The following is a 24,762-nucleotide window of genomic DNA, read 5'->3' on the forward strand; positions in this document are numbered from 1 at the left end:
AGTCAGGAAGACCTGGGTTCGAATCCTGCCTCAGATACCTATTAAATTTTTGTCTGCCTCAGTTGTTTCCTCTTTAAAATGGGGACAATGACACATCATCTGCCTAAATCACAGCGTTGTTGGGGGGCTCAAATGACAATATGTTAAGACTCAAGAGTCAGGAATACCTGGGTTCAAATCCTGCCTCAGATACTTACTAACTGTATGACCCTGGGTGAGTCATTTAATTTCTGTCTGCCCCAGTTTCCTCATCTGTAAAATGAGGGGGTTGGCATTTATTAAATGCTTACTGTATGCTGAGCTGCTAGGATTACAAATTAAAAAGCAACTAGCTGTGTGACCCTGGGCAAGTCACTTAACCCCAATTGCCTTAAAAAAAAAAATTAAAAATCAAAGACAGTCCCTGGCCTCAGGGAGCTTACATTTTAGTAGGGAGGATGGTAAACAGGTTTTTAGCACTTTGGAGAGTTCCTGAATAGTGAGTGGGGCTCTAGCGATGCCCATCCACCACCAATGTTTGATCAGAATTTGGGATGAGGGCCTGGGAAGAGGAAAGGCTATCCACAGAAGGGCTAGGCAGCTCTAGGGGCTCTCAGGGAGATGGCCAGAGATCAGCAGTGAGGATCCAAAGTTACAGTCGGAGGCTCCTCTGTCAATGGCTGCTTTATTTTCTTCAAGCTGAGACTTTTTTGGAGAGGCTGATCTGCAGGGAACTCGACTGGAGACACGCTGGTAGGGGTGGGGGCGGGGTGGGTGAGGGCTCTCCTGACATGCTACCTGGCTGGCTCCGGGACACCTGGCAGGCACCTGGCTCCTGGCATTTGGAGCCAGATGCTGCATTTTCTGGTCTCTGGGACTGGATTAAGGTGGCAGCAGCTGTTTGCTCAAGGGTCTGAGCACAAGCCTTAGCTTCTCCCTTCCTTGGGCCACCAGCCCGGGTCAGCCTGGTCTGGCAGAAGCCAAGCATCTCAAGAGTTATGGGGGCAGGGGGAGGCTGGAGCACTTAGTCGCTGGCCCTGATCACTGGTGGTAGGTGCCCATTAACTTTCAGCTGAGCCGCCTGTGAGAGCAGAGGAAGGAAGGGCAAGAGAGAGCCTTGGGTAAAAATAACTGGAAGGGGAGAGACAGACCCAGCAGAGCCAATGCTCGGCAGGATCTTTGGAGGGGGTCTTGGAGACAGAGGGTTAGACCGGAGGTCAGGAAGACCTGGGTTCAAGCTCCACCTCTGACCCTTACTAGCTATTGACCTTGGATGGGCAAGTCACTGAACCACCCTGGGCCTCAGTTTCCTCATCTGTAAAGTGAAGGGGTAGGACAAGATGGCTTCTAAGCCCTTCCAGCCTTAAACCTTCCCTTCTAAATCTTCCTGGTGGTCTTTTCATTCAATCAGGAAGCATTTATTAAGTGCCTACCAAGGCACAGGCCCTAGAGATACAAACGAAAATGAAAGTCATTTGTGTCTTAGTGGCTTCTGGGAACATGTGCGCAGAAAAGTCCATATAGAATAGAGAGAGAAAGTAGAACACAGAGCAATTACGAGACATTTTAGACAACCAAGTTAAAGCTCTACAAACAGTAAAGAACAGAGGGAAAGCAGAACCCAAAGTCCAGGATTCTTGTTCAGTCGTGTCTGACCCTTCGTGACCCCATTTGGGGTTTTCTTGGCAGAGATACTGGAGTGGTTGGTCATTTACTTCTCTAGTTCATTTGACAGATGAGGAAATTGAGACAAACAGGATGAAGTGACTTGCCCAAGGTCACACAGCTACTAAGTGTCTGAGGGTAGATTTGAACCCAGGTCTTCCTGACTCAAGCCTGGCACTCTATCCACTGCACCACCTTGCTGTGTAGACAGACAAATAAACAGGTTTAGAGGAGGAGGTAGAGGCTATTAACATCAGAAAGGATCTGGAAAGATGTTCTGTGAACTGGGCCTCGAAGGAAACCAGGGATTCTAAGAGGCAGAAGTGAGAAAGGAGGGCATTCCAGGCATGGGGAACAGCTTATACAAAGACAAAGAGGCAGGAGATGGAATTTCTCCTGATAATGCTGTGTGTGTGTGTGTGTGTGTGTGTGTGTGTGTGTGTGTGTTCTTAGACTTCAGCCTGTCCTGAAGCTCCTTTCTGTTGATTTCAGGGCCATTGGGGTGAGTCGGGCACTCACTGTTGACTGGGGTCACCACTGGGTTGGGCCAAGCTCTCTCTGGACTTGCTGGAAGGTGCCTGCTGTGGTGCCCTGGCCTGCCCCGTCCTTTGGGCCCTCAGCCAGGCCATATCTCATTTCTTTATTGTACATCTTGGGTTTCTGGATCTGAAAGAAGCCATTAGAAGAACAGGTTCCCCTGACTTGGCCAGCCAGCGTGGAGCACACTTTTGATGTTTGCTGTCTGGCCTCCAGGCCTGGGCCTTGGCTGAGCAAGGGAAGGCATGCCAGGCCAACTGCCTGAGAAGCAGCTTGACACTAGGGATCTGGGTTGGATTATGTGTGTCTCTGTTGCTGCCCACACCATCATCCCCTAGACTCCCTGAGGTGGGCGGTGCTGCTTTCTACCTGCTATAAACTAGGTCCAGTCTAGTGCATCATTTGCATAGTAGCCTTTCCCATCCTTAAAGACAGAAATTCTGTCTTGTTTCAGAACTAAGGCCGTGAGTTGTGGTGGGTGAGGGGGTGAAGGGAGGGAGATGATTTGAAACTGAAAAGAAAATAACTTTTTTTTAAGAACACTGGTTTTGGAGGCAAGGGAGGTCTGGGTTCAAATCCCACATCTAGCAGGATAGAATCTCAGAGTCAGAAGAGATTCCAGAGGCTATATAATCCAAACCATGCCTGAAATTCCACCATTACCAACCCATTCCTTTGGATTATTTTGTGTTGAGATATGACTTTTCCTCTGAAAAAAATACATATCCTAAAGAACAGTCATTAATTAAACCTTTACCAACCATTACTACTTAGCAAGAAATTGCTGTCTCCTTGTGGACACCCCTCTCCCTCTTCCATGCCCTTTACTACCTTGGCAAACATGTGAGAGGTTTTAAATCCATGTGCTGCCAGAAGCGTCTGGAAGGGCTCACTGTCTCCCTCCTCCTCCCCCTTCTGTTCTCCCTCCCTTCCTACCTTGGCCTTCTTTCCCTTTCACTCTCTCCTTCAGTCCCTCTTTCTAGCAGTCTGGCTTCCACCCTTCCTCCACCTCTGTCTCTGTCCCTCTGCCCTGCCTTTCTTTCTCCTGTGATCTGGTATTCTCTTCTCCAGGGCATACTCGCACACATGGCATATTGTGGACTTCTGGATTGTTTCCTCCTAAACTGCTTCTCCTCTGTGCTTGGGTTGTCCCCCTTGGGCAGCTTTTCCTCTCCTGTGTCAGTCCAGTTGCTTCAGCCATCCCTGTGTCCCATACCCCTGCTGCCCTCTCCTGTGGAATCCAGACTGAGGGTCTTACTGACGCCTACCTCTCCTCATCAACCTTGGGACCCCTCCTGGTGGTCACTCCCCTCCCCTTCCAGTTCTTTAATATAGGTTCTGATCGGTTAACCCTGAAATGGAAAGAGGGCCAGCCTGAGTGAAAGACAAGAAAGCCTTGGGTTCTAGTTCAGCCCCTTCCACTTGCTCCCTCCGGGAGCTTGGGTTAGTCTCTTCTCTCTCTGAGCTTTTGTTTCCTCTTTTAAAATGAACGGTTTGAATTTGACCACTCAGGGTCTTCCTAACTCTGAACATTCCTTATTTAAGGACTGAGGAATCAGAAGGGTTAAGTCCCTCCCTCTCTCCCTCCCTTTCCCCCTCCCCCAATTCTCCTCCCTCCTCTCCACAAGACCTAGCAGCCAGTCAGTGGGTCTGTGTGGGCATAGGAAGGACGAAGGAGTCCCGGCTCCCAGCTCTGCTCTGCTCTCAGTTCATGGAACTCGAGGGAGGTAAGACCCAGGCTGAAGGCTCTGAGGACGGGTGGGGAGAAAAAGAGGAGTTTAACAGATCCCCTCCTTGCCTTCCCCTGGTAGGAGGTAGGCTTTGTGTGCTGGCTTGGGAGCCAGAGGCTTCCTGATCTCAGTCTGATTGCTAACAGACTCTCAGAGGAACATGCTTTTTCCAAATGAATTAACAGCCTCAAGATGTCCTTGATTGAGGCTCAGGCTCCCTTTGCCCTGGATTCCAGATGCCAGGTGGGGCACAGGAAATCCTGCTGCCCCTGGCCCAGCAGATCCAGCCCTTTTCTGAACTGGAGATGGTTACCTGGACTAGCTAGGGGTCACAGTGTGTGCGTAGAAGGTTGGAGGAGGGGGTCCTGACTGTAAAGGAAAAAAGCAGGAGATAATAAAAGCTCAGAACTCATTACTTTGCAAGAAAATGAAGTCTGCTTCCTGAAGGCTTTGGAATGAAATCCTGGGTATCCCTTCAGTAAGAGCCCTGGATTTAGGACCGTAGAATCATAGAATCAAATAAAGGACCTCAGAGGCCATCCGGACCAAGCCTCTTATTTTACAGATGAGGAAACTGAGGCCCAAGGAGGTTTAGTGACTTACTCAGGGTTTCACAGTTAGGCGTATGTAGGTAGAAGTCTGATGACTTTTGATTTTCCTGCTTTACTTGAAAGTAGTCATCTTTATTGGGTGGGAAGATGTCTTTATTGAATCAATAAGAATCAGCCACAAAGAAAGCCTGCTATCATTCACAGTCCTAAGGAGCTGAGTCAAGAACCAGGAAGAGATTCTGACAGTCTGGCTGCCCATCTAGAGCTGAACTGGAAAGATATGGCAGCCCAGAGGAAGTTGGGGAAAGGAGAAAGGAGGTAGGCCCAGGCTGAGGCCATTGGCCCTGTGGCATCTCGGAGCAGGAGACTCAGGCCAATGCCACTAGTATGCCCACCTCCTCAGGGACTGAGGGAAGTGTCAAGAAAAAAAATCAACTCGTTCTTAAATAGCCTCTGCTGATGTAATCTCTTACCCAAAGTCTCTTTCTGGTTGCCCGAATTTTGTCTCAGTCACAGAGGCCAGGGCTTAACTACAAATTGATGTTTGGGTTAATGAAGACAGAGAGCCCACCCTCTGCCTAAATGCTGGGAATTTTCCTAACTGGGGGCTCAGAGTGATTATGTTTGGATTTCTAACTTTTTGTCTCATAGATACTTCCTAAAGCAGCAGAGGACAGAAGCACGCGGCTCTCAGGAACCGCTGGATTGCTCCTTGGCGTAAAACAAATTAATTATTACCGTGGGGTTCCATAGGATCACAGCGCTAAAGCTAAAAGGGTCCTCAGAGGCCACATGGTCCAACATCTCCTAACACCATCTGGTCTAACACATTCCCTCTTTTTTCTTTTTCTTTTCTTTTTTTTGGGGGGGGGAGGCAATAGGGGTTAAGTGACTTGCCCAGGGTCACACAGCTAGTAAGTGTCTGAGGCTGAATTTGAACCTGGAACCTGAAGACCTGGGTTTGATTCCCACCTCTGCCATTTGCTCCCCATGCTGTTGGGTGAATCACTTAATTTCTCTGGACCTGGGGATGTTGGACGAGATAGCCCCTAAGGTCTACGATCCTATGACGAGATGGCCTTCAAGGCCCCTTCTGGCACAAAATCAATCCCATCACCCACTGGTCTTCCTGACCCCAAGTCCAGTGCCCTCCCCCCGTCTGCCCTGCTGCCTTAAACAAAACACTGACCTGAAAGTTTTTTCCAACAAAGAAGGTCTTCACATGCCTGCGTCCCAATCAATAATTTAACAGGCCTACTGTGTGCCGGGCACTGTGATCTATGCTGAGGATTCAAGACAAAAATTAAATGGTCCTTCAAGAGTTTATGTTCTAGAAGGAGAGGTGACACGTATGTAAATGAACGTCTACAGAATAAACCGTACCAGATTCCTTGAAAAATCAAGTAAGAACGGCCCTAACTCTGGTCAGTAATCCTCTCAGTAGTCATGTCATAGAAGGAAGTCAGAGAACCTGGATTCCAACCCAGATCCATCGCCTCGGAGCCTCGTCCCGCCTGCCTCTGTGTCCTCATTTGTAAAATGAGAGGGCTGGACGTAGGTGGTATTTTAGGGTCTTGCCCCCCCCTTTGCTCTGACATTCGATGATTCCTGGGCATGGGCCCAAGCCTCCATCCCCACAGATGCAGTCCATCAGATGCTTCTGTCGCTGTCTACTCTCTTGTCCTAATTACGCCCGTATCTCTCTTACTGTGCAGGCTCTCCTCTGCACAAGCAGGCGTCTGGACCCACGGCGGCCACCACCACCCCCGCAGAGAAGCCGTGCCCCAAGGTGGCAGAGGTCGGCGATGACTTCCTCGGGGACTTTGTGGTGGGCGAACGGGTCTGGGTGAACGGGGTGAAGCCCGGAGTCGTCCAGTATCTGGGAGAGACGCAATTCGCGCCTGGCCAGTGGGCTGGCGTGGTCCTGGATGACCCTGTGGGCAAGAATGATGGCTCCGTGGGTGGTGTCCGCTACTTTGAGTGCCAGCCGCTACAGGGCATCTTCACCCGACCCTCCAAACTGACACGGCAGCCGACCGCAGAGGGCTCAGGGAGCGACGCTCACTCTGTGGAGTCACTGACCGCCCAGAATCTATCCCTGCATTCTGGAACGGCTACGCCCCCTCTGTCCACCCGGGTCATCCCCCTTCGGGAGAGCGTCCTCAACAGCTCCATGAAGACAGGCAACGAGTCTGGCTCCAACCTCTCAGACAGTGGCTCCGTCAAGAAGGGGGATAAGGATCTGCGGCTTGGAGATCGTGTCCTGGTGAGTGAGTGACGGGACTGCCCGGCCCCTTTGTTATCTTTCTTATGCCTCTGTGTGTGTGTGTGTGTGTGTGTGTGTGTGTGTGTGTGTGTGTGTCTGAGCTTGCATGTGTACATTCACATCCTGACCGCCACTTTAATCAATCAATCAACATTTATTAAGCACCTACTATGTATAGACATTTATTTAGCACCTACTATGTACCAGAGCACTGTGCTAAGTACTGGGGATACAAAAAGAGGCAAAAGACAGTCCCTATCCTAAAGGAGCTTATGGTCTAACAGAAGAGTTTATTCCCTATGTGACCTTTGGCTAATTCTCTTGACGTCTCTGGGCCTCCGTTTTCTAACGTGTAAAATCAGGGGGTTGACTCTGATGACCTCTGGTGTCCCTTTCTGACTGCATTTCTCACGGAGAAAGACCTCATGGAACTTCTTAGGGCCTTATTTTCCTCATCAGTAAAAGAGGGGATTAGACGAGGTGAATTCTAAGGACTCTTTTGGTTTTGTCTATGATTCTAAAGTTTCAAGCCTGCTGTGCTTTATTTCAGTTCAATTCAACTCAATAGCATTTATTAAAGCTCCCACAGAAAGGCATCATGGTACTGTCTATAGAACAGATCTTGAAGTCAGGGGTCTTGGGTTCAAATCCTGCCTTAGACCCCTACTGGGTGGGCCAGTCACTTCCCCTCTCAGTGTCCCAGGTGATACTCTGAGAAGATGAGCTGCAGGCCAGTGAGTGAGCCGCAGGTCATTCTGGTGACTAGCCATGACGCCAGATCCCTCGCTATGCTGATGCAATCCCAGGTTCTAGCCAGGGCAAACACTGTCACTGTGTGCTGTGCTGGGCGCCGGGGATGGAAGGCCCCAAAGAAACTAAGCTGCCCGCTCTGAGCTGATGTTCATCTGGGGCCGGGGGGCCACGGTGTATGTTCAGTTCTGGCTGCTGTAGTGTAAGGACCTTGGTGAGCCGGAGGGGTCCTGGGAGGATATTGAAGGAAATGGAGATGTTTAGCCTGGAGAAGACTGAAGGGCGATCTGAGAACTGGGTTTGAGGAGCTGAAGGCCTGTCATGCCCAGGAGGGTCTAGACGTGGTCTGCTCGGCCCCCAGAGTGCCAAACCAGGAGTCAAGGCGGGAAGTGGCAAAGAGAGAAATTTAGGCTTGATGTCAGGAAGAAGTTCCTAACCTAACAATGTGGTTGCTATTCACTTGTTTCAGTTGTGTTCAACTCTTTGTGACCCATTTGGGGTTTTCTTGGCAGAGATACTGGAGTGGGTTGCCATTTCCTTCTCCAATTCATTTAACAGATGAGGAAACTGAGGTAAACAGGGTGAAGTGACTTGCCCAGGGTCACACAGCTAGTAAGTGTCTGAGGCTGGATTTTAACTCAGGAAGATGAGTTCTCCTGACTCCAGGCCTGGCGTTCTATGCACTATGGCGCCCCCAGCTGCTCCAAACCCAACAACGAGAGCTGCCCCAAAGTGGAAGAGGCTGCCTCTGGAGGGGCTGAGCTCCCTGTCTTTGAAAGTCTTCAATCGGAAGCTGAATGACCACTTGTCAAATAGGGCGTGGATTAGATTTGGTGACTGCTAAAGTTCCTTCTATCTCATACATACCTTGGTTTTCTGATTCTCTACACACAGAAAAGTCTACACTGTGCATATCCAAATGCAGTGATGCATGGTAATTTTCAGAGAGAGAGAGCCTTGTAACAGGGAAGATCAGGGGAGGCTTCTTGGAGGAGGTGGCCCCTGAGTCATGCTTCAAAAAGAGACTAGTCTAAGAGGGGGAGGAGGAGAGAGAGCACTGTTGTTATGGGGTAGGTCTTCCTAAGGTTTTAGCTTTGCCTGGCCAGGGCAGCTGCTCTTGCCCCTAGAGAGATGTTCACTCTGGGCTCAGTGTTTGGGTGAGGTTGACTCCTGGCTAAAGAAGTAGGTAGATCAGCTGAGCAAGCTCGGTACGGTGGGAAGGGCACTCGCTCTGGAGTCAGAGGAACTGGGTGTGAATTGTACCTTTGATGCCTAATACCTAGCTGTGTGATCTCAGAGAAGTCACTGAGACTCTTTGGTTCTCAGTTTCCACATCCGTAAAGTGGAGGGCTTCACTAGTGTGTCACTCAAGGTCTCCATCACCTGATCTGATGAGTGATGAGAGCCCAGCAGGGGACCGGCGAGCTCACCTGTTGGCGCTCCCTCTGGGTCTGAGAAAGGCAGGGACTCAGCCAGGGTTTGCCTACCCTAGCAAGGGCTTCCTGAACTCCTCTTCCTCCGCCAGCCTGGCTCAAATACCTGAAATTCCACCCTCAGAGCCTCACTTTTTGGGTTCTGGAAAACATTTTGGCATCTGGGAATCCATATCCCTCTGGGTTTTTACTTAACTTTGAGCAAATTCTTCCACTCCTTTGTGCCTCAGTTTCCTCCTCTGTAAAGTGGTGAGTTTTGGACCATAGATCTAGAGCATGAAGGATCCTCAGAGGATACTTACCAGCTGTGTGACCTTGGGCAAGTCACTTAACCTCTGTCTGCCTTAGTTTCTTCATTTGTAAAATGGGGCTAATAATAACACCTCCCTCCCAGGGTTGTGGCGAGCATAAAATGAGATCACATATGCACAATGCCTTGCAAACCTTAAGGCTGTATATAAGTGCATGCTATCATCATCATCATCATCATCATCATTATTACCATCATGGCCAAATTATTGCCATTGTTATTTTGTCCAGCCTCGTTTTAGAGAGGAGGAAGTGGGGGAGGGCAAACAATGGTTTGGTGATTTGTGCAGGGCGGTACAGGGAGAACCAAGGCAGATTGGGGGTTGGATAGATAGACCGTTGCGGGGTGGTAGGGTGGTGCAGTGGCTAGATTGCTGGCTGTTCAGCTATAATCCAGACCTACAGTGAACATAGGAAGTGGAATGGTATTAGCCAGTACTAATGTTTGGCATCAGATCCACCATGTTGTGAGGGCAGCTACGTGGTGCGGTCGATAAAGTGCTAGCCCTGGGATCAGGGGTACCTGAATTCAAATCTGGACTCAGACACTTCCTAGCTGTGTGACCCTGGACAAGTCATTTCACTCTGTTTAGCTCAGTTTTCTGATCTGTCAAATGAGCTGGAGAAGGAAATGGCAAACCACTCCAGTATTTTTGTCAAGAAAACCCCAGATGGGGTCACGGAGAGTTGGACGCAACTGAAACAACAAAAAATAGAATATCCAGCAGCAGGGAACCTAGTTCAATCCCCTTATTTTACAGATGGAGACAAGGTTAGCTTCAAAGCAGGCCTGGGTCAGACTAGTTGACCCTGGGGGTCCCTTCTGGGTCTAAATCTAAGATCCTAGGATTAGGGTTCATTACGGATACTTTCTGGGGTACCATCACGACCATGACAGCTCCCAGACACTGAGGCCCACAGGAATGGAGGAGAGAGGAGAGGGCTTTACGGGAAGGGGGAAGGACCCCAAAGGCCCGCTTCATGGATTTCTGGGCTTTTCTGAAGATCTGGTCCGAGGGCGAGCCGTCCTCAGCCTGTGGACTTGTGGGAGGTCATTTCTAACAGGCCCGCGAGCCGACCGGCCGCAGAGGCTGATGTACCTCAGACAAAGTAGCGCCTCTCCAGGATTCTGTGCGGTGTCGACAGCTGGTACCCGCATGCCCTGGAATGATGATCATATTGAGAAGCCATTGGCTCAGGATCCAGTTTCTCCATCTGTAAACAAGGCCCAGACTAAACACCAGGAAACTTTAAACTGCTTCTGAAATACACCAGATCCAGCCGGGGACTCGGGAGGTAGGGGGGGGAGGGCCTGGGGAATGAATTAGCCCTTTCCCCAGGAGGCCGAGGCCCTCCTCCCTCACAGACCAGAAGAGCGACTGCCCAAGGCCTCCTGGCCCCGCTGGTCCCCCTAACTCTTTCCCTCATGCAGCTGATGCCCATCTAACCAGCCTTCATCAGGTGCATGCAGGAGGCCCAGAGCTGTGCAAAATGCCCTGAAATGATGGAGACAAGATCCCTCCCTTGGAGGGATCGATAATCTTGTTGAGAGGCAATGTGCACCTCACAGGGTTGTTGTAAGTACAAGAATAAGATAACACTGTGGGGAGAGGGGCTTTGCAGTCAATCAACAAGCCACAAGCATTTATTAAGTGCCTACTGTATACCTAGCACTATGTTGGAGATCATAACCCAAAAAATGAAACAGGCCCTTCTCTTAAAGAGCTTAAATTCTATTAGAGAAGACTGGGGACAGAACTAGGGATGTCGAAGATATACACAAAATAAAGACAAGGTGATTTGGAGCGTCATCGTTATCATTGGTAGGAGTAGATAGGGAGGATGTGGCACGCGGATGCCTGGGGTGTTAGAGTGAGCTTGACTCTCTAATTAGTGGCACCTCCTCTGAATGGTGCAGCCTCCACTACAGAAGACCTCCCTCCGGGGACCTCTGCAGGAGCCCTGGATAGGAAGCGTTTCCTGATGTCAGCCCCAAAGCGGCCTGTCTCCAGCTTCCACCCATGCCGGCTGGTTCTGACTTCTGGGGGCCAAGCAGAATGCCTCCAAGCCCTTCAGCTACTCTAGAACCATTTTCTCTTCCAGGTCAGACAGGCCCTGGTCCTTCAGCTGACCTTCCCCATCCTGGTCGCCCCTCTCCAGACATTTTCCACCTTATTTGATAATCTTTGTAAGCCAGGTGCCCCAAACTGAACACAGTATTCCAGATATGGCATAGGACAGTGGGGCTGTCAGCTCCCTATTATACCTGGATGCTCTGCCCCTCTTAATGCAGCCCTAGATCACCTTGGCTTTTTGGGCCCTCCTGCTGACCCATAAGGAGTTTGCAGTCTCACTAAGATCCCCAGATCTTTCTCAGAACAATTGCTGTCTATCTGCGCTTCCCCCATCTTGTGGTTGTACAGCTGATTTTTTTGTGCTCATGTTCAGGATTCCTCATTAGTCCCTGCTGGATTTTGTCTCAGACTAAGCCCAGTGCTCCAGCCTGTTGGCACCCTCTTGGATCCTGACTCTTTCATCTACTGGATTGTTTCTTCCTTGCAGTTTGGAGCCACTTGCAAATTTGAGGAGCAAACTGAGGCTTAGAGGGGTTAAGTGACTTTCCTAAGGTCATACAAGTTGTAAAAGCCAGAGCCAGGATTTAAATCCAGAGTCAGCTCTCTTTTCACTGTGCCATGTTTCCTTCCCCCACGGTATAAGTTTTAAGGAGAAGAAGCCCTGAGAGCCGGGCCACAGGAAGGGACAGAAGAGAAGGGGAGCGTATCTGGAGTCAGAGGACCCAGGTTCAAATGCTGGCTCTACATGTACTAGTTGTATGACCTTGCCAAGTCTCTTCATCTTCTCTCCCTGTTATCTTTCTCTTTCTTTCCCCCATTTTCTGACTTTTTCTTTCTCTCTCTTTTCTTATTTTCTTTTTCTCCTATTTTCTGATTTCCTTTTTCTCGTTTTCTGACTTTCTTTTTTTCTCCTTTCTTTCTCTCTCCTATTTTCTGACTTTCTCTTTCTCTCTCTTTCTGACTTTCTTTTCCCCCTTTTCTTTCTCTTTCTCTCTCTTTTCTGACTTTCTCTTTCTCCTTTCTTTCTTTTTCTCTCCTATTTTCTGACTTTCTCTTTCCTTTTCTGACTTTCTCTTTCCCCTCTTTTCTTTCTCTTTCTCTTTCTTTTCTTACTTTCTCTTTCTCTCTCCTCTTTTCTGACTTTCTCTTTTGCCTTGCTTACTTTTTTCTCTCTGATGTTCTGACTTTCTCTTTCTCCCTCCTGTTTTCTCACTTTCTCTTTCTCTCCCTTTCTGACTTTCTCTTTCTTTCGCCTTCCTATTTTCTTTTTCCTTCCCTTCCATCTCTTTCTTTCCTCCCTTTCAGTCTCTTTTTTTCCTCTTCTCCTTCCTTTTTTCCCCTTTTCCTCTCTTTCTTGCCCTTCCTAACTTAACTCCAGATTTCCTGTGGCAGTCATGACTTAGAGCCCTGTCTCTTTTGCGGAACTGAAAGAAAAGTCCAGTTCCCTCTAGAGATCTGCTTCCCCATTTCTTGCATCCCTAACCCCCTCCTGTTTATGTTCTCTAAAGATGACCAGGGTACTGGGCAGGCCTTTCAGAGTAGGTACATTTCACCTCTGTGGGCCTCAGTTTCCTCCTCTCTACAATGAGGAGACAGAATCAAAGATTCCAAACTGGGATAGACCTTGGAGACCATTCAGTCCAACTCCCCCATTTAATAGTTGAAGAAGCTGAGTCTCAGGGGGTTAGGTGCTCAGTCACACAGGTAATAAGAGTCATCTTTGAGGGGTGCAAGCTAACCTCCCTATCCATAGAGCCATTTACTGAACATCAGAGCTGGGAGAGACTTTAGGGAGCAGTCAGACAAACCCTTCATTTGATGGAGGAAGAAAACGAGAGGGTAAGCCACATGCCTGGGGCCAAAGGGTTTTTTAGTGACAGAACCAGGGCACGGGCCCAGATCACTGCACCTTGCTGGTTTCTGTAGTTTTTGATGTATCTGGAGTGTCTAAGAGCCTCTAGTTGCTGTATAAAGACCTCTAGGGAGAAGACATCTTGATCAATTATCTTAGCCAGGGTATGAACAAGGTATATACAGAATAGATAGAAAGCAATCTCTTTGCTTTGAAAAGAGGGAGTCGAAGGGAGGGGGAGAGGAGGGCAGTAAGGCACGAATGGGCAAGGTCTCCTGAAGAAGGCAAGATTGGAGCTGAGTCTCAAAGGAAGCCAGGGAATCTGTAAGTAAGTAAGGAGGGAGAGCCTTTCAGGCACAGGGGGTGGTAAGGACAGCCAGTGCAAAGGTGCTGAGGCAGGAGATGAAACACAGAGTGTGAGGAAGGGCCAGTAGGTCAGTGGAGCATTTGTGGAGAGGAGTACATGTGAGAAGACTGGAAAGGGGAGAAGGGGCCAGATGGTCAAGAGCTGCTTAACAGAGGATTTTATATTTGATTCTGGAGGGATTAGGGAGACACTAAACTTTATTGAGTGAGGAAGGAGGTTAGACCTTTGCTTTAGGAAAATCAGTACCTGGAGCACTGAGAGGAAGTGACTGCATCAGGATTACACAGCCAGTATGTGTCAGGCAGGGTTTCCTTGACTCTGAGGCCAGCTCTTAATTATAATAATTGTTAATATCATTACATAATATTAATATAATGCAATACACACACATATTATATTATCATCAATTAATCATAATTATATTAAATATATAATTAATTATGACATAGTATTTATATAATTATATAAATTATATGAGATCATATCATATATAATTGTACACTTAGTTATGATATAACATTAATAATAATATTTATGTAGCACCATAAAGTTTGCAAAGTGTTTTGTATTTTACGTTCATTTTCTTGGGCTCAAAGCCCGGTTCTGCTCCTTATGACCTGTGTAACCTTGAGTGAGTCTCAAACTTCCCGTCTGGACCTCCATTTCCACCCCTGAAGGATGAGGGCAGTTGGAGCCAATGACCTCTCAGGGCTTTTCCAGTTGGAATCCTATGATCCCATATGATCCTCACAACAATCCTATGAGGTAGGGACTATAAGTACCCTTTCCCCCATGTTACAGGTGAGAAAACTGAGGCTAAGAAAGGTCAAGTGAATTGCCCAGGGTCACACAGCCAGTAAGTGCTGTGGGAGGGGGGGAGGATTCAGACTCTGGGGTCTCCTGCCTGCAAGGCCATTACTCTCCTGACTCTGCCAGGCTACAATGGAGGTGCCTGAATGATGGGCCAGCCTGGCAGCCAGAGGCTTTGCTGGGGAGGGGGAGAGAGGAGGAGGTGAGGATGTTTGAAATAGCCAGGCACAAAGCTATCATTTCCATCTTATTTTTTTTCCCAGCCCAGGCAATTTTTCAGGGATGGGAGGAAGCTCTGGGGAAAAAAAGCTCAGGAGGAGGCCACATGCTGTAGAGTGCAGGGCAGGAGGGGGCTGGCTGGCTGGTTTACCAGGATGACAGGTTGTCTGATGACTGGATGTGAGGCTGCAATTTGGGGTCAGGCAGGAGGGGTGGAGGAGGGCCCCAGATTGCCAGGGTGGCAGCGGTGTTTGCAGATCAGGGGCTGCTGCCACACAGGACGGAGGACTTTCTTTTCTTCCTCCTCTTCTCCTGTACTCTTCAAAGGGCCTCCTTCTGTGGGCTTTCCTGGGTCTGGGGTTGCAACTAGAGAGATTAAGGGGCATATTGGAGGTGAGCTTGCCCCTTCCTTTATGTTTCTTTTCTCTTCCTTTATCTTCCTACAATATTATGATCCTTCTCTGCCACTGCCCCTCTATGACCTTGAACAAGTCACTTAACCTCTGTCTGCCTCAGTTTCCTTACTGTAAAATAAGAGGGCTTAAATAACTGGCCTCTGTGGTTCCTCCTCATTTGAAATCTATGATCCTATGATTGAATTCCCGGAAGAGGCAATGAGTCAGACTCAAAATAAGGTACCTTGCAAATATTAATGGATTAATCAATTAGTAATAAATCTTAAATCACCATATTAATATGAGCTAAGGTTGCTCTTATCATTATCCAAGGAAATTATATAATTTCTGCATCCTCTCCCTCCCCTCCCTTCCCAACGTGTGACCCCCTGCCCCCTATCTCAGCCACTCTCATCCTCCACTTTGTGAATTTGTGAGTCACAGCTGTGATCCAGCGTGAGGTCCTAAACCTAGAGGAAAATGGCCAGCCCATTCACATAATGCTTGACAGTTGGCAGAGTGCATTATGTATGTTCTCTCATTCGAACCTCACAACAACCCTGGGAATTACTCCAATTGGGGCGATTATTGTCCTCATTTGACAGATGAGGAAACTGAGGCAGACAGAGGTTAAGTGATTTGCCCAGGGTCACACAACTAGTAAGTGCCCGAGGTCAGATTTGAACTCAAGTCTTCTTGATTGCAAGCCCAGCACACTTTAGTCCGACCTTTTGGGTGCAGTGGAAAGGGCAAAGGACCTGGCTTTCATTCTCCATTCTGTCACTAATTGTCTGAGTGACTTCGAGCAAGTCTCTCATTTTCTCTGGGTCTGTTCTCTTCTGTGTTGACTAAATGACCTCCAAGGCATCATCCAGCTTTGAAGTGATGACCCTATGAACCCTCTCCTTGTACAGATAAAGAAGCTGAGGCTGAGAGAGGACCTTAGACATCATACTGAGTTAGGGTCAGAGCTTGGGCTAGGTGGCTCAGTGGATAGAGCTCTGAGCCTGGAGTCAGGAAGACCTAAGTTCAGATCTGGTCTTGGATACTTGCACAAGTCCTTTGACCTCTGTTTGCCTAAGTTTCTTTATCTGTAAAAGAGAGAGAGAGAGAGAGAGAGAGAGAGAGAGAGAGAGAGAGAGAGAAGGGGATAATAATAGCACCTGCCTCCCAGGGCTGTTGTAAGGCTCAAATGAAATACTAAAGACTGGTATCTGGCACACAGTAAGCACTATGCAAATGTTGGTTATTTCTAGTATTATTGAATCTGGGATTCCCTGTCCAATGTCCTGATGGACCTGTTTACAGCAGAGCTGTGTGTTAGGTGTGTGAATTTACCCAGGGCTCCAAGATTTACAGAGGCTTCCTTCATTGCCCCATTATTACCCCACTGCCTTTTTGGCATTAAGTTTGATTCTCTTGCTAAATGAGGAAAAAGAAAAACAAAAGGTCACAGAGCACACCGGAGCCTCCTGGCTCTGCCCTGACGGCTCCCCACTTGGCGCTGACCTCCTGCGTACGTCCGAGCTGCTTTTCCTAGGAAGCCTGGGGTTTCTGGGCCCTGCAATGCTGACCTGGAAACACCTACAGCTCTGTCCCTGTGCCAAGGCACCAGCACCTCTCTGCCCTCGAAAACCCAAACGCTGACCTTCCTGGGTCTCAAACAAGGGCAGGAGACAGGGCTTATGTGAAGCAAGGGGAGATAAGCCAAGGGAGGAGCATCAGGCAGACGTGATACATGACATATACGTTATATGGGGGAGGGGATGGTCCAGGCCTATTATTGGATTGGTCAAGGAGCTCCCGGTGTGAAATTTTCTCTCCCAATGCAGAGCAGCATCTCCTCTGGAACTTAGAGTCTTGGAGTCATCTTGGGGCCCCCAGAAGTTAAGTGACTTGCCCCAGGTCACACAGCTAGTGTTTGAGGGGGGACCTAGGTCTTTCCTCACTCCAAGTCCAGTGCTAAACCTAATATTAAGATGGATGGATAGATAAATAGATGCATACAGATATATATACATGCATGGGTGGATGGATGAATAAATAGATAGATAGTTGGAGATAGATAGATAGATATACACACACATATATGTGTAAAGATGGATGGATGGATGGATAGATAAGATAGTTGGAGATATATGTGTATATATATATAATATACAAGTATATATATACATATATATGGAAAGTTGGATGCATGGATAGATAGATAGTTGGAGATACACACACACTCACACACACACACACATACATATATATATATATACACACACATATATATATGGAAAGATGGATGGATGGATGGGTCGGTAGAAAGATGTGTGTGTGTATATATATATATACATATATATATACATACATATATATGCATGTACAGATGAGCAGATAGATGAGTAGATAGAATAGATTAAACATTTAAATAAGCGCTTTCTCTGTGCCAGGCACTGTGCTAAGTGCAGGGGATACAATAAAAATGACAGAGAGCCCCTCAAAGAGCTTACTTTTTAATAGGGAAACCCAAAACACAAAGAGGAGCTTGAGGGAGAGGATACATGGGAGGTGCATGACTGGAGAGATCTGGGAGTGCTACAGAGGCCTGGATCGAGAGGGCCTGTCCGAGCCCAGAGAGGGTCCAAGGGCAGAGCCCGATTTTCCTTCGGGGAGGGAGTGGAGGAGACAGCAAGAACACTTGAGGTGATGCTGCCTCCAGTTGAGGGGTGACATGGTCAGGCCTGGCCTTTGGGAAGAGTATTTCCAGCCTAGGCTTCCCCCACCCCCAACCTCTCCTTTTCCCCTGAATTAGAATTTGGGGCTTGCTCACTAACTTCTGGACACAGGTACAGGGAAAAATTAGAATTCATTGGGGCTCACTCTTTGAGACGAGGACCCTCTCTTGTCATGACTCTGCTCCTTGGAAATGCTGCAACATCCCCTACCCCCCATTCTTCTCCATTGCAGTGGTCCCTGGCACTCTGGCCCGGCTCCCAATGAAGATATTAATGAGAGGTTTCTGGGTGCTCCCAGGAGCCTTTGAGAACTCTCCAGACAAAAGAATCAGGTCTAATCAGAGCCCAGAGGATACTGATTAAAACCTTGGGCCAGAAGGGTTGAGACTCTCTTTAAAAAAAATGAACAAAAATTCATTTCCTCTCCCTCCTCCCTCCCCCATGAGAAAAAAAAAAAAGAAAAAACCCTTGTAACAAAGGTACATAGTCTGGTAAAACAAACGCCTGCATTGGCCATGTCCAGAAGGGTTCTGTGCTCTGACTCCTTCCCCTGGTCAGAAGATTAGGAGTGTGTCACAGCATCTTCCCTCTTTCCTTGGCTCCGCCCGTCCCAGCTCCACAGTGGCTGGCCGAGGTGACATGTGAGCCCCTGACCTGGGCACTGACTGTGCCAACACCCCAAGAAGAAGACTGTGGGATACAAGGAGTGGGCATCTAGGCCTACTCTGATGCCAGACTATGGGCTTCTCAGGAGAGTGGGGAGCTCTGGTGCTGAGGAGTGTGCCAGCTGTCTAGGGGGGATGGTGTTTTCCAACCTCTCCATTTTCCTCGCAAACCTTCTGCTGTCTCCCTTCTCTCCTCCCCAACCACAATGAATTTCCCCTCTCTTGAAGGATGAATCATATTTTCTCTTCCTGTAGTGGTCTGTAGGGTGAACATGATGAGTATTTCATTCCAACGGGTAAAGCAAATCCCTCATCTTGGGTAAAATGTGTGGATGCTTTCCTGGGTATTGTCAGAGGTCACAGGCAAGGCAGTGTGGTGCAGTGGGGAGCTCTGACCTGGGAGTCAGGTAACCTGGGTTCTTTCCAGGTTTAACCTCTAACTGACTGATAGGGCTGCACTTTGTCACATCCTTCATGTGTGTCTGGATATATCTGGATATGTACCTAGGATCTTAGAATACTAGAAGCTAATACTGGAAGAGACCTCAAGGGCCATCTCATCCCACTCCCTCATTTTATAGAGGAGGAAACTGAGACCTAGCGAAATGGTGTGACTTGCTCATAAAGATTAACTGACTGAGTCAGGATTTAAATCCAGTACCTTTAGCTCCAGGGTCAGTATACATATTGTCTCCCATGAAAGAATGCAAGTTCTCTGAGGAGAGGGAATGTTCTGATTTTTGTCTCTGTATCCTTAGCACTTAGCACAGTTTTGGGAACATAGTAGGTGCTTAATAAATGCTTGCTAATTGACTCATTGATTTCTTTTTTAAAATTAATTTATTTATTTTTAGTTTTCAACAATTACTTCCAAAAGCTTTTGAATTTTAAATATTCTCTCCCTCCCTTCCCATCTCCCTCCCCAAGATGGCGTGAAATCTGATATAAGCTCTACATATACATTCTTATTAAACATATTTTCACATTAGTCATGTTGTAAAGAAGAATTAGAACCAATAGGAGGAACCACCAGAAAGAGGAAACAAAACGAAACAGAAGAAAAGAGAAGAGCAAATAGCATGCTTTGGTCTTCATTCAAACGCCATAGTTCTTCTTTCTTTGGATGTGGACAGCATTTTCCATCATGAGACTTTTGGAGATGTCTCAGATCCTTGCATTGCTAAGCAGAGCTAAGTCTGTAACTCAGTACCTAGGGCCACTGAGAAGTTAAATGACTGTCTCAGGATCACACAGCCAGTATGCATTAAAGGCAGGACTGGATTGAACCCAAGCCTGTCTAACTCCAAAAGTGGCCTGCTAGCCAATATTTGTTGTCATTCAGTCACGTCTGACCCTTCATGACCCCATTAGGGGTTTTCTTGGCAAAGATACTTGGAGTGGTTTGCCATTTCCTTCTCTAGCTCATTTTACAGATGAAGAAACTGAGGCAAACAGGGTGAAGTGACTTGCCCAGGGTCACACAACTAGTAAGTGTTGAGGCCAGATTTGAACTCAGGTCTTCCTAACTCCAGGCCTGGTGCTCTATCCATTGCGCCACTTGGCTGCTCAGTATACCTATCTATCCAATAAGCCACACTGCCTTCCAATGGTTAAACTGCAGAAATGTGGGCTGATTTTCTGGCCAGTACTGAGGAGGAAGAGATGAGCTGTGAGCGCCATAGGGCCTTCTGTTCATAAAAATGGACTAGAGACTAAGCCTAGCAAGCTATCTGCTTGGGCTCCATCCTGCGCTAAGGAAGACAGAGCCCTTGCCTGCCAACAGGGAGTTGATCGTCTAGCTTGGAAGTGGGGGTGGGGAGTATTGGATTAACGCTGAGGCAGAGGCAGTGACTGATAGTCCCTAATCAGGGGTGGGGAACCTGCGGCCTCGAGGCCACATGTGGCCCTCTAGATCCTCAAGTGCGGCCCTCTGACTAAATCCAAACTTCACAGAACCAATTCCCTTAATAAAAGGATTTGTTCCATAAAACTTGGACTCAGTCAAAAGGCTGAACCCAAGGACCTAGAAGGCCACACGTGGCCTCGGGGACACAGGTTCCCCACCCCTGCCTAGGTAATCAATGAGGGTACTGAGAGGAAACATGGAATTCAGAAACTCAGAGGAGGGGGAGATCATTTGGGGTAGGGCCATTCAGGGAGGACTTCTTGGAGGAGGAGGAAGAGGAGAAGCCTGAGCTTTGAAGGACATCTATGATTTGTAAAAAGTATTATTGATACTTTCATTTTCTATCATAGTCATTTTCCCTTCCTACCTCAGCCTACCCCAACTGAATTTTCCTTTGAGAGAGAGAGAGAGAGAGAGAAAGGAAGGAAGGAAGGAAGGAAGGAAGGAAAAGAAATACATTTAAGCAAAAGCAACAGGCACAGTGACTACATACGGCAGCATATACCACATTCCATATCCATACGGCCCCTCCTCACCTCTCATGAGAAAAAGGGAGGTTTAATCCATTCATCAATCAGTCATTCAAAAAGTTTTAAGTAAAGGCCTGCTGTGTGCCAGGAACTGGGGCAAGAATGAAGCAATCCCTATTCTCAGTGAGTTTATATTCTAATGGGAGAGGCCACGAGGACACACACAATATATACAGAATAAATATTTTATCATCAGTTGTCCCAAAGTGAGACTGGCCATTTAGCTCATTGGCATGCTGAGGCCTTTTTCGGGTCTCATTTTCCTCTATATTTCAGTCACCGTTTTGATATCGGTCTTCCGGTTCTGCTTACTTCGGTCATCCACGCGGTATAGGGGCTTTCCAGGGAAGAGAAGGGGAACGTGAGAGTGAAGGCACAGCTAGAGGTGGGAATAAATCCGTGTTCAGAGGGGCAAATGACCTAACATGTGCACAACCCTTTACAAACCTTAAAGCACTATATAAATACAACTTATTATTATCATTATTGTTCTTAGCAGTGAGGTCACCAGCCTGGCTGCAGCCTTGGGTAGATAAGGGTAGAGATACAGGGCAGGAAAAGCCTGCTTGAAAAAGTGGCCAGAAAAGAGACTGACTTGTCTTTTTAGTCCTCAAGGGCTTTTGAAGCCCTTTGCAGATATTAACCCAGCCTTGCAAGTAAGTACAAGCCACATACTGGTCCCCAGGCATTTTGACCAGCCTGCTCTCCCCATGCTGGACAAGATGACTGTAGGACTTTTTCCTCACTGGTGGCTCTCTTAAAAGGAAGCACAGTCTTGAAGTACAGTCTGGGTTCTGAGAGAAGATGGAGTAAAGATTTGCTCCTGATTTTCCAATCTTTCAATTCCACCTTCTCCTCCTATCTTGCTTCCAGAAGTCAGTTATCAAAGCCAAGAGGTAGAATTCCTTATCACTCCACTGAGAGAAAACAATGACTTGGCCTCCTCCTCCTCCTCCTCCTTCTTCTTCTTTACTGTTATCTTTTGCTTTTACATTGCATAATTCCTGAATATAGCCCTTCCTCTTCCCATGAGCCACTCCTTGTAACTAGGAATAAAAAAAAAGAAAGAGAAAGAAACAGTTGAGTTCAACTAAGTAATACATCACCTCAGTCTGATAGCATATGCAGCATCCCTCACCCGTAGTGCCCCACATCTGCCAAGAAGGAAGGAAGGTAGACTTACTCCTCTCCTCTTCAGGACCACACTTGGTCATTAGAGTTGCCCAATATTTAGTTCTGTTATTTAGCATTTAGTTATCTAGTAGTTAGTATCCATTAGTTTATAAGCTCCTTGAGGGCAGGGGCTATTTTTGCCTTCTTTAGGATCCTTAGCCTTAGCATTGTATCTGGCACACAGTAGGCACTTAATGTTTGCTGATTGATTGTTTGTTGGCTTTCAGTTTACACTGCTGTACTCATTATGCATGTTGTTTCCTGTCTCTACTTACTTCTCTCTGCATTCGTTTCATAGAAGTTTTCCCAGGCTTCTTCACACTCACCGTCCCTTACAGTACACTTGTATTCAATTACATTCACATGCCACAATTTGTTTAGCCACTCAATAGTTGATGGGCCTCAACTTTGTTCCCAGTTCTTGGCTCCCACAAAAAAAGTGGTGCTGTGAATATTTTTGATGTATATGGGGCCCTTCTTTCTGTCATTGGCCCGGGAGTATAGGCCCAGCCGTGGGATCTCGGGGTCAAAGAGTGTGGATATGGAATGGTCTTGATGTGGGATCTTGGTGCTTTTGTCTTTCTCCTTGGTCTTGCCAGGAAAGAAAGAACAGAGCTCAGTAACTCCCATCTGGTCTAGTTTCATGCCCCAGTAGCTTGGAGGGTGGCAGGAACTTTTCTGGAAGGCCTTTGCTGGAGGAGAGATGAGAGTGTCATAGGAAGAGCAGCTGGAAAGAATCCTACGAGTCAGGAGAGAGAAGGCAGAGAGAGCCTCCCTGGTGCCACCTGACGTGCACGGTCTTAGCCAGTCTACTGAAATTGCTGATGGGCACATCAGGGAAGGCTGTGAGCAGGGGGGATGGGGATTAAGATCTCTGGCACCGGCGCCTGTCTCTCTAGTAACGAGACTAATGTAGGAGACACAGGGTAAGAGGCTGAGAAGGATGGGAGGAAGGGCTTTGACCTCATCACTCTGGGTTAAGCAGATCCCTTTTCTTGGGATCCTGTTAAAGCTGAGAAGAGAAACACAGGAAACTGATTCTCACTCATTTGTGAGTGATTGTAAGTTAGCGAGAACAAGCATTTATTAAGTGCTGACTATGTGCTAGGCAGGAAGACTCTGTGCTAGGATACATATTTAAGCAAGACAGTCGAGACGCTTGGAACTGAACCAAATACGGTCATGGGTGGCCCGTCAAAGCTAGGGTGACTTGGGGGATGTGCTTTCCTCCTTGGCCTGAAGGGCCAGGGCATCAGGTGGGTGCTGGACACTCAGGAATAGGGGGAATAGAGGGAGCGAGATGTTTAGCAGACACCGTAGGGTTGTAGGAACATGTACATAAAGTAGGAAGAGACTTCAGATGCCTTTGAGTCCAACCCCTTTTATAGATGAGGAAACCAAGACCCAGAGAAGTGACATCATTGGAACATAAAATCATTTATTTAGAGGTGGAAGGGATCTTAGAGGTCATCTAGTTTCCCCCACCCCCATTTTACAGATGAAGAAACTGAGGCCCAGAGAACGGAAATGACTTCATTGGAACATAGAATTACCCACTTAGAGCTGGAAGAGATCTTACAGGTCATTTAGTCTTCTTTGCCTTTATTTTACAGATGAGGAAACTGAGGTCCATAGAGAGGAAGTGACTTACTCAGGGTCACAGGCAGTAAGTGGGAGAGGCATGATTGGAACCCAGGATATCGAGCTCAACATCTAGCACAGAGATGAACTTCACTGATCTCATGACTTTGTTACGGCCAGTCCAATAGACGGTTTGGCAATGGTTCTTGTCTTGGTTTAGAGGAATTCACCAGACCCCTCCCTCCCCCCACTTTCTCTCACCTCTACCCCTTTGGTGCCCTAATGGTGAAAAAGTGACCACGTGGAAGGCCACTTTCTGGGAGTGACTTCTGAAGAGAGCCAGAGGATCATAGGACTGGAGAGTTAGAAGGGACCTCAGAAGCCAGCTCATCCACCCAGTACCAGGTTCAAATCCCACCTCCAACACTTATTACCCATGTGACCACGGGCCAGTGACTTCACATTTCTGAGCCTCAGTCCCTCACTTACAAAACAAAGGGGTTGGGCTAGCTTCAGTGCTGGGGTTCTTTAAGAATCCACTAATAAGTGGTCATGACTGTTCATCTCCTCCCTCCGCACCTTTGTAAAGCTTGCCTCCCCATGCCTGGAAGGCTCTCTGGCCTGTCTTCCATCTCTTGGAATCCCTAGCACCATTCAAGGCTTGGCTCAGGGGCTACCTTCTACATGGAACCTTTCTTTATATGTCCAGGTCTTGGCACGTCCATGCCCTCTTCTCCCCCCACCGCCTCCTCTTACTTTGTATTTACTTGTTAAATATTTTATATTTTCTTATATGTGTATATAAGAGGCATGTATATGCCATACAGGGGGAAAGTACAATGACCTGAGAGTCAGAAGACCTGGGTTCAAATCCCACCTCTGAGATTTACCACCTTGGACTAGTATTATAACTTGTTTTAGCCTCAGTTTCCTCATCTATAAAATGAAGGGATTGGACTGGTTGGTCTCTAAGGTCCCTTCCAGCTCTAAGACTATAATATTGTGATGTTTCCCCCCAATGGAATGTAATTGTGGTCTACTCCCCTTCTCCAGCTCCTAGCCCAGAGCCTAGCACATAGTAGGGACTTTAAAAATGCTTATTGAATTGAATCGAATTGGGCACCATTTGAACTGCAGTAAAGGGGGAACTCATTGCTACTCTGGGCAGTTCATTCCACTCTGAAGAATGGATGGGAAATGATGGGAATCACCCCAAGTGACATCAGTGGTAGCCACTCCTCAA

At 47.6% G+C, this 24,762-nt stretch overlaps 1 protein-coding gene across 4 annotated transcripts in view; it reads left to right on the forward strand.

Moving 5' to 3' along the window:
* CLIP2 (CAP-Gly domain containing linker protein 2) overlaps window positions 1-24,762 on the forward strand; it is a 128,054-nt gene that overhangs the window by 48,261 nt on the left and 55,031 nt on the right. For all 4 annotated transcript variants that reach the window (XM_027861794.1, XM_027861797.1, XM_027861795.1 and 1 more), the window contains one exon: window positions 6,178-6,728. In XM_027861794.1, coding sequence (XP_027717595.1) covers window positions 6,178-6,728 — 551 coding nt within the window. The remainder of the gene's footprint in view (window positions 1-6,177; window positions 6,729-24,762) is intronic.

This window comes from Vombatus ursinus, unplaced genomic scaffold, assembly GCF_900497805.2.
Source record: "Vombatus ursinus unplaced genomic scaffold, bare-nosed wombat genome assembly UNPS02014768.1, whole genome shotgun sequence".
Lineage (NCBI taxonomy): Eukaryota > Metazoa > Chordata > Mammalia > Diprotodontia > Vombatidae > Vombatus > Vombatus ursinus.